Source organism: Agelaius phoeniceus, chromosome W, assembly GCF_051311805.1.
Source record: "Agelaius phoeniceus isolate bAgePho1 chromosome W, bAgePho1.hap1, whole genome shotgun sequence".
NCBI classification, from domain to species: domain Eukaryota; kingdom Metazoa; phylum Chordata; class Aves; order Passeriformes; family Icteridae; genus Agelaius; species Agelaius phoeniceus.
In genome coordinates, this window is record NC_135301.1 from 19,691,968 (window position 1) to 19,701,955 (window position 9,988).

A 9,988-nucleotide genomic window follows, 5' to 3' on the forward strand; every position below is an offset into this window, starting at 1 on the left:
GGAAGAATGTCTCTGGCGCACTGGGAAAAAGTTCATTCATGAAGTAGGAAAAACTCCCTGTAAAAGATGCAAGGTTAGTAACAGAACTTCTGTATGGTGAGTCCCAGAATAACCATGTACTGGACCCAGGAAAAAGTAAAAAAAGGAAATTGTAAGTATGATAATAAAATCAGACTTTTCCAATATAATGATACAGGCAAAAATCCTTACTTTGGCATCCCAGAAATTTCCAAATTTTGGGAGAATATAGATCAGCAAAAGTTTGACTATTGGAAAGCTCCAGATGGCTTATTTTGGATATGTGGAAAAAGAGCATACCCAAAACTCCCCTCTCAGTGGAAAGGGAGCTGCACTCTGGGAATCATACAGCCAGGATTTTTTCTTTTGCCAGGACCTGATGGGGATCAATTAGGGATAGCAGTTTATGAGGATCTAAAGAGAAACAAAAGAGATTTGATTGGAGGATTCCAAAAATGGGGAGATGAGGAATGGTCCCCATAATGCATATTGGAAACATATGGGCCAGTCACCTGGGCACAAGATGGGAGTTGGGGAAATCGGACCCCAATTTAAATGCTAAATCATATTATAAGACTGCAAGCCGCTGTAGAGATAATAACAAACAGAACTGGTCGGGCAATGGAATTAATAACAAGGCAACAAACCCAAATAAGAGTGACCGTGTATCAGAATAGGTTGGCTTTAGACTATCTATTAGATGAAGAAGGGGGTGTTTGTAGAAAATTCAATACATCAGATTGTTGTTTAAAAATAGATGACAATGGGGATGTTGTCCTGGATATAGTCAATGATATCAGAAAAATCACCCATGTACCGGTTCAAAAGTGGGAATCAGTGCTAAATACTAACTGGTGGGATAACATGTTGGGAATAGAATGATGGAAAAAGTTAGTCTTCTTCCTTTTATGCACTACAGCTGGTCTAATATTTCTTGCTTGTTTGATCCCCTGTTTCATTCGGCTCATCACCAGTGTAGTCCAAGGTATGCAATTAGTGACCATGGATCAAAAGTTGGCTACGACAAACACGGTGCAAAGGATTATGGTGTTAAAGAAACAAAATAATATAGAAGACCCCTTCAGAGAAGTGAGATTGATTTGTGAAGAAAATGAGTGACTAATGAAGGCTAGAAAACCATGAATACTGCTCAAGCCAAATTAATTATAAAAGAGGGAGGATTGTGAAAATTGCATATAATATGGCTCTATGCAGATATTTACTATATGTATTATGTTGTATTGATTAGTAGAGCTGTATTAACATTTTAATAGCATGGTAAATGTAGTTTTGTAGTTAAAATCTAACTTTTGTAGTTAAAATATAAACTATGTATGTGGGATTTTTTTTAAAGACAGGAATGAGGTACTCGCACCAGATAGCAGCCACGGGACACCTAAATGTTTCAGAGAAAAAGCATTTTTTGCTCCATTATCAGAAGAAACTTCTTGCCGCCTCACTCAGTCCTGGAGACGGCATCAGGATTCAGAGGAAGAAGTTGACACTTACCAGACAGAATCCTTTGTTTGAATGGAAGTTATGCATCATGTCTGAGATGTATGAATATGCAATGGGCTATTGCTTTTAAGAGTTAATCCTCTGTTAATGTGTGTCCTTTTTCGGGCTTGTTTTGCCCAGAAAAAGGTACCCGGACTGTCCGTAACTCTTTGGTTTTATTGTCTCATGTTGTCCTAATCCTAATTGTCCAAATTTTTATTACTCTAATTATATTACTATTTTTATAACCATTTTATTACTATTAAACTTTTAAAAATTTAAAAACAAGTGATTGGCGTTTTTCACACAGAGCCTAGGCGAGATGCCAGCACTTCTCTACCACATTTTTCTTCTACTGCGCAGCAGCTGCTACATTGAGACGGGCGGTCAGGAGTGCAAGCACTCACAGCTCGCATAAAGGGGTGGAGAGGTCACTGCCCCAACTACCCCCGGCCCGGCCCACCACCACTCTCCGCCTTTTCCGCCCGCCGAGGGACATTTCAAGGGCGCATATATATATATATAAAAGTATGCATCTGTTCCCCCATTGCTCAGAGGCGCGAAAGGCAAAAGACGCCGGGACACTTGAGAAGACCGGCGGGGGAAGCAATTCCCGGCCTCGCCCCGCTCCGCCTCCTGGGCGGGGATCGTCGTAATAAGAGGCGGAGCGAGCTGCCGCCATTTTGGGCTGGTAGTGGTGGCTTGTGTCTTGTCTTCTGTCTGCTTCGGTCTTGCCTGGAGGCGTTGTCGCTGCTATCGTCATGTTCTCCACCAGCGTGGCTGCCTCCCTTGCCCGCTCCCTGCCTCGGCAGGCCGGCCTGGTGAGCGCATTCTCCCCTTCCTGCAGTGAGCGAAGGTGGTGGGTGGGAGGCGGCCGCCGCCGCCATCTTGGAGGCAGCGGTGACTTTGAGAGGCTGCGGCCTCCCGCTCTCGGGAGTTTGGGATGGGGGGGCTCACCTTAGCGCTGGGTGTCAGCGGGGCCAGACCTGCTGAGAGAGCGAGGGTGCCCTTACTTTGGAGGTGGAGGTGGAGGTGGAGGCGGGGGATGGGGGATGGGGGGGGGGGGAGGTGTCTAGGGGACGGCCTGTCCTTCCCCGGTGATGTCGCTTGATGCTGTTGGGGTTCAGATTAATGTCTGAAAGCTGCCCGATCCCAATCAAAGTGAGGGATTTGCACTGCAAAACTTTCCCAGGTAGTGGGTTTCCCCCCCCCATCCCCGTGTTGGTGGGGAAGAGTGAGGGTGTGAAGATCTGTCCCGACCTGTTCCCGCTGGTGTCCCTTGAGAAGGTGAACGGAGGAGACGCCTGCCCAGGCGTTCAGAGAAATAGCATTAACGGTGCCTGGAGCTGCACTGGGAGCTTTACTTAGGACATAAGATTCTAACATTTTATTGCATTTGTTATCACAGATTTATTTTGGTTTTTTGGTCATTATTTTTGCTCTCGTCTATGTTCTAGCCATACCAGCAATTTTGCCGATTATTTTTTTTTTTTTTTAGGAAGGCCAACCCTTAGAAAACACAGTGTTATTTCTCTCTTGTGGAGAACCGTGAGGGTTGTGGTGATTTCTTTCTGCCCCAAGCATTTGGTGTTCAGCACAAAGTTGGCAAGCGAGAAGAGGTGTTGCTTTGGGATCTGCTGTGGTACTGTGGTGGTGACAGCAGTGCAATGCAGAAAAATGCGGCGAATAACTTAGAGCAATCTCTTTTACCAGCTGTCCTTGCTTAGTAGTGCTGGATTTGGTTCCATAATTAAAACTTGTGATTGGAGCGCTGTGGAGCTAAACTCAAAACTGAGAGATGTTAAATTTATAAGCTCATGATCAAAAATGTCATGATCAAAAATGTCTTTCAACCTTTTTTTTTTTAATGAATGAGGAAATTTTACTATTACTGAAGCAATTGCCTGTTTTAGATTTCCAGAAACACCCTGGGTGCAGCGTTTGTTGCTACAAGAAACCTCCATGCCTCCAAAACATGCTTTCAGAAAACTGGTGAGTCTGAGGAAGGTCTTCATATAACAGTGTGGTTTAAGAACTTGGTCTGGCAGACAAAAGGAAATTTGAATATGGTGCGTGTATCAGTTGACAGAATGCTTGAGGACATTTATGTATTGACAGTATTTAACTGAACTTTTGCATAGTCACATGCAGCAGACTTCACTTTAATAACTCTTTAGATTATGCCCAAACCAAGGAGTGGTCACGTCAGTTTACACAGTTTACCTGCTTTGTGAGGATTCCATTCAGAATTATTTTATTCTGATATTCAGAACTCTTGCAGAATTATTTGGGAAAATAAAAAGCCTCAAGTTCTAGTTTTCTGTCTTGTTTGTAAAAGTATGAAGGAACAGATGACTCCCAGACCTGTCAGTGTTTTATCCTTTAGCATAACTTTTTGCTGCTAGCATTTTGGTGTTTAGAGAAAACAGTGGCCTTGCATAGCTGTGTTTTTGATAGTGGTTCATATACAATTTTCAAAGTGGCTTGGGGTTATTAAATGTATTAGGAAATAAAAATTTCACAATTTTATTTACTGTTTCCTGGCTGGGGAAATAAAGAGTTGTTGGAGGTACACTGCCAAACAAGTTTGAGGAATATAGAGAATACATTTTTACAGCTTATATTGAACAATTTGCTTCTTAAATGTATCAAGTTCCTTTAAATATATTTGGATCTTGGATTGCAAATCACAGGGTGTTTGATGCCTCCAGTTTAAGTAGCCTCTCTGCAAGTGGAGTGAGAATGTCTGTTCTTAGCCTATGACTAATTATTTAATTTCTTTTTAGAGCGAGAGATTGTTAATAGTGTAAGACATGAAGGAAACTGGTAACTAAACAGTCATCAATGTTTTAATTGGAGCTGTCATGTAATGATGTGTTGAAGCTGCTTTTCTTAGCTGGGAATACAGAAGCTGTTATTTATCTTATGCATCTAGCATGTTGCTTGCTAGACTTCATGGCATACCAGAGAGAGCACCTTGGCCTGTGAATTCAAGACAAGCTTACTGAATTCATATCTTGCCTTAATGTGCTTAGTCAGGTGTGAAATGTCTCTTTTCAGGTACTGCTGAGGTATCCTCTATTCTTGAGGAACGTATTTTGGGAGCTGACACCTCTGCTGAACTTGAGGAGACTGGCCGTGTGCTCTCAATTGGTGATGGTATTGCCCGCGTGTATGGCCTAAGAAATGTCCAAGCAGAAGAAATGGTTGAATTCTCTTCTGGATTGAAGGTAAGCTTTCACTAAAGCAGTTTGTTTAGCCTAGAAATATATTGTTTTTAAAATAAAGACTTTAAAAGGAGAATGAGACTGTTCTTGGAGGTACCCATATGAACCTCTTGCAAACTTCATTTCAACTTTAATAAGTAGTAACTAATTAATGTAATGCTACAAAAAGCAAATATTCTTTGAATTCATAACACTTTGCTTTCAGTGTCTGGTTCTTGGCTAACACTTAAATTTTGTGTGTCTTCATCTAGGAAGTAGAAGAACTAATCTTCTATTGGATTTTGTTTTCTTTGGTTTCATGCTGGCTTTTTTGTTTACTGTTGAATAACAACCTTGTCTTATATTAGAATAAAAAAGCTGTCTGACTATTCTGAGAGTACTGCAACAGCTCTTATAATTTTTATAACCTAACTCGCCTTGGCCAGAGAAATAAGCTAGCGTTTTTCCCTCACAATTCCTAGGCAAGAGATAAATGTTGTATTTGAATCCTGCTTATCCTTTCTGTTCTTTTTAGAGATAAATGACAATGCTAGACTGCTGCAGTATAATTATGTGGTAAGTTGAAGGCTTAGGCAGGCAGGTTCTCTAACCAATATGGAAATAGATGCATTGTTCATAAAAGCAGCACATCGACTATTGTTACAAATAAGATTGAGGTAGATTATGTGGCATACTCTACACTGTAGAATGATCACATTGATATTAAACTGTGTTTTTGTAGATATTGGTATGGGTTTTCTCAGGATTATGTGACCTTTGTCCTAGGGTATGTCCTTGAATTTGGAGCCCGACAACGTTGGTGTTGTTGTGTTTGGTAATGACAGACTGATCAAGGAGGGGGATGTTGTGAAGAGGACTGGTGCCATTGTGGATGTTCCAGTTGGGGAAGAGCTGCTGGGCCGTGTTGTAGATGCCCTGGGTAATCCAATTGATGGGAAGGTAAGTGTAACTAGGTGTTTATTACCTCTGCTTGTATCTATGTGATACAGACTGCAACAGTTTCTTTCTTCTTTTTAAGGGTTCTGTTGCATCTAAGATGCGTAGGAGAGTTGGGTTAAAGGCCCCTGGGATAATTCCCAGAATCTCTGTGCGTGAACCTATGCAGACTGGGATTAAGGCTGTAGACAGCTTGGTGCCAATTGGTCGTGGCCAGCGTGAACTGATAATTGGTGACAGGCAGACCGGGTAAGTTAAAAGCCCAAGCCAAAAAAGTTTCCTTAAAGAGAGACTTGAGTGCAGTGTGCACCAATGTACAGAACTAAATACAAAACTGTGTAGAGGTTGGGAGAACTGCAGGCAGCTTAACTTACCAGCCTCTGTGTTACCCAGGAAAACTTCAATTGCAATTGACACAATAATCAACCAGAAACGTTTTAATGATGGGACAGATGAGAAGAAGAAGCTGTACTGTATCTATGTTGCAATTGGCCAGAAGAGATCTACTGTTGCTCAGCTGGTGAAGAGGCTCACTGATGCAGGTACAGATTTTTGAAGGTGGTTGAGCCTGGTAACTAGTAACATCCTGTTCTCATTATAATGCTGAATACTGCTGTGACTTCTCCTAGCTGCAAGTATAGACAGAATTACTTTTTTGATTAAATGAATGAACTACTTTTGTGGACAAGAAATCTTTCTCGATATCTGGGGGGAAAACAACCCCTTATTTTTGCTACATCACATTAGAAGACTATTTTGAGGTCCCAAAACTGCTGAGTTTTTTCTGGAAAAGTCAGCCTATTTTTTTTTTTTTCCTAGCAGAGTTGAGAGGTTCCTCTTGGCAGGCCTGGTGACAAGCTATGGCCTACAAGTATTTATATGGACTTGATGTGTTTCATATGTATGTACATGTGAATGGCAGTTAAAAATTTAAGTGGAGAGACTTGACTGCCCAAACATAAGGGATTAAATGGTAGCATCTTTTCAGGAACAGTTGACCAAGGCTGCATATGTAATAGAGCAACAAACATGTTAATTTAGTACAGTGGGCTTTCCTGTAACAATGTAGTGGTGCTGCCTGGGCTTGCTTTAGCAACTTATTATTTCACATGTTTGTTGCATTTGCTGATTACAGGCATGGTGAGGTAATATACTCAGTGGTGTGTTTCTCCAATTCTTTACAGATGCCATGAAGTACACTATTGTGGTGTCTGCCACAGCATCTGATGCAGCACCCCTTCAGTATCTGGCTCCCTATTCAGGCTGCTCCATGGGTGAATACTTCAGAGACAATGGAAAACATGCATTAATCATCTATGATGACTTGTCCAAGCAGGTCAGGAAACATTGTTTATAGGCCTCATAGTCTAACATTGGTGTTTATAGCTGTAACATCACCTCAAGTTTAGAAATCCAAAATGTTAAATGAGCTTCTGAGGTCTGAAAGCTTTCTTTATACCATGCAGGCTGTTGCCTATCGTCAGATGTCTCTGCTGCTGCGTCGTCCACCTGGCCGTGAAGCCTACCCAGGTGATGTGTTCTACCTGCACTCTCGACTGCTGGAAAGAGCAGCCAAAATGAATGACTCCTTTGGAGGTGGCTCTCTGACCGCCTTGCCTGTCATTGAAACTCAGGCTGGTGATGTGTCTGCTTACATTCCAACCAATGTCATCTCCATCACTGATGGACAGGTAGGACTTTTCACCTCCCAGTGCACATCTTTGTTATTTACTGCCAGGTCTCTGAGGAGGCTTCCAGGCTTCTGACCAAGATAATAAAACAATTCTCTCTCTTGCAGATCTTCTTGGAAACTGAGTTGTTCTACAAAGGTATCCGTCCAGCCATCAATGTTGGTCTGTCTGTGTCCCGTGTAGGCTCTGCTGCTCAGACCAGGGCTATGAAGCAGGTAAGCATGAAACTACTGCTTCTCTTGCTAGAGATGAGTAGTGTGTAGGCCTTCCAACCCATTTCACTCCAAAGAGCTGTGACTAGAGAGGGGATAAAGCTTTGGATTCCTTAGTGTTATGAAACTATAAAAGAACAAACTTTGGGGATCTCTTTGATGTTTTCATTACTTCTAAATGAGGTGGGGGAGAAAGGAAAATAGTATCTGCATAAAGATGTAGGATTATGTTTCTGTATGCTGAGCCTGAGCTGGGTACTGATCTAACTAGAAATAGAGAATGCTCTCTTAACCATGTGCTTTTAGTCCATATATGGAATTAGGGGTTTAATATCAATGGTTACTGTTTTAAGGAGGCATGCTTATATTAAAAAGTGGAATATTTAGAAATGCAAATAATCATCTGTCAGAATCTTGAGATTCACTTTTCTGGGATAGAAAGTAAAGCTGTCTTGTGACAACTGTCATCTGAAGATAACCTGCAAACTCCTAGATACTTTTAAAAGGTGATCAAACTCAGTCTCATCTGTATCTTGTGTTGTAGGTGGCAGGTACCATGAAGCTGGAATTGGCTCAGTATCGTGAAGTAGCTGCCTTTGCCCAGTTTGGCTCTGATCTGGATGCTGCTACACAACAGCTGCTGAACCGTGGCGTACGTCTGACAGAGCTTCTCAAACAAGGACAGTATGGTGAGTGTCTTGAACTTAAAAAGTCTGCATTTCACATTAGTCTCTTGTGCTAACAAGATTGGTCTTTGTGGCAGCATTTACCATGTCCATTCTGTGCACATGGTCAATGCAGGCTTGCTTGAACCATGTTGTATATATGCAGTTGATCTTCAAAGGAAGGATTGCATAGTACTGGTGTGTCCTGATGTGAGAGTTACTGGTGGCATGAGTGCTCTCTTTTCTGCAGTTCCCATGGCTATCGAGGAACAGGTTGCAGTCATCTATGCTGGTGTAAGAGGTCACTTGGACAAGCTGGAGCCCAGCAAAATTACTAAATTTGAGAGTGCTTTCCTAGCTCATGTACTGAGCCAGCACCAGGCCCTCCTATCCACAATCAGGTATGATTTATCCTGCTTCATCCCAAGGATATTGATTTGATGGCTGGAGTGCAGATAATGGTCCCTGAACTGTTAATTTAGTGTATCCCAGAACATCAGGCCTTAAGCTGCCTGTACCAGAACTGGAAATTAAATCAGCCTTACAGTTGTCCAGAGCACATCTTCATGACTTTAGTTCTCAGGAAATCCAGTTGATGCTTAAAATGGAGAAATGGTCTTATGTTAGTAGTACAAATTCATGCATCAAACAGAAATGTTTTAATTCATCTAATTTTGTTAGAAACTGGAAGGTTTGCTGTGAAGCCTTTTTTCTTTGTCTTAGGGATTGACCATCTGTCTATTTCTGTGTCAGAAGTTTAACTAAACTCTTTCAACAGGACTGAAGGGAAGATCTCTGACCAGACAGAAGCTAAGTTGAAGGAAATAGTCACAAGTTTCCTGGCTACTTTTGAGGCATAAACATAAAACTGTTCCAAACAGACCAGGCTCTTGTGATCCAGTGCTCCAGTTCAGTCGAAGAAGATTTGAAAGTATGTGCAACTTGAATGTACAGATCTCAATGAGAATAAAAGTTCCTATGTAAAAAGGCTTGTATATTCTGATTGCCTTCTGGTTAGCTGCTTTCACCTTTAAAACTGTGGAGGACTCCCTGTGACATGTGCTTGCTTAAAAGAACTCTGAAAAATTGGGGGCATCTTAACTCCCCAGCTGGATCAAACTCCCCTTACATGAATGAGGAGGTGTAGTGGTTAATTTCTGGAGCTATGACCACAGTTCTCATTGTGACAGCTGAAGATTGCTCTTGCAGTTTTCATACTTTTTGCCAGACAGCTGATCTCTGAGAAAGGCATTCAGCTTGGGAAACAAGTTATGTTTTCTTGTCATAGGTGGTAACTAGTTGGACCTCACAGGAATCTCTAACAACCTGATACTGTTACAGAGTATTTCTTAGAATTGCTGTCAAACCTATCCTGGGGCCTGGCTTTTGCAAGATGGGTTCTCTTGGAACTGAGGTCCTTGTGTCTCAGGACAACTGTAGTTGATTCTAATTCTGTCAGTGAACTGTCAGCAATTATAAGTGGGTGGGAGGGAGGTTATAATACCAGAACATTTCTTTAATTTCCCAACTTCTGCATGCCATGTGAGGTATTAGATTCCAGTGTTAGACCTATCTGGGATGTAGAAAAGTTAAAAGTTGCTCTGTCGCAGACATCTTTCATGAAAAATCCTTTCTTAGGATTTTTCCTTGTGAGAAGCTGCAGTTTCAGCAACCAAAAGTAAACAATGGTTATCTGCTGCTGTGGAATGCAACAGGTAGACCCGTGATTGGTCTCCTGTGGA

At 41.8% G+C, this 9,988-nt stretch overlaps 1 protein-coding gene across 1 annotated transcript; it reads left to right on the top strand.

The window, feature by feature from the left end:
• Positions 1-2,214: 2,214 nt before the first annotated feature.
• Positions 2,215-9,234, top strand: LOC129132419 (ATP synthase F(1) complex subunit alpha, mitochondrial-like). Its single transcript, XM_054651490.2, has 12 exons — positions 2,215-2,336; positions 3,429-3,507; positions 4,576-4,745; positions 5,508-5,681; positions 5,761-5,927; positions 6,072-6,220; positions 6,863-7,014; positions 7,145-7,369; positions 7,477-7,584; positions 8,126-8,270; positions 8,497-8,647; positions 9,025-9,234. Exons 1-12 carry the CDS (start codon positions 2,277-2,279, stop codon positions 9,104-9,106), a joined length of 1,662 nt encoding a protein of 553 aa, XP_054507465.1. The 5' UTR covers positions 2,215-2,276; the 3' UTR covers positions 9,107-9,234.
• Positions 9,235-9,988: the final 754 nt, after the last annotated feature.

What these genes read in the sequence shown, in the direction of transcription:
- LOC129132419 (XM_054651490.2), top strand. Translation starts at nt 2,277, where the DNA reads ATGTTCTCCACCAGCGTGGCTGCCTCCCTTGCCCGCTCCCTGCCTCGG. An exon ending in TGCCTCGGCAGGCCGGCCTG is followed by an intron (nt 2,337 to 3,428) that starts GTGAGCGCATTC and finishes TGCCTGTTTTAG; the next exon opens with ATTTCCAGAAACACCCTGGG. An exon ending in GCCCTCCTATCCACAATCAG is followed by an intron (nt 8,648 to 9,024) that starts GTATGATTTATC and finishes CTCTTTCAACAG; the next exon opens with GACTGAAGGGAAGATCTCTG.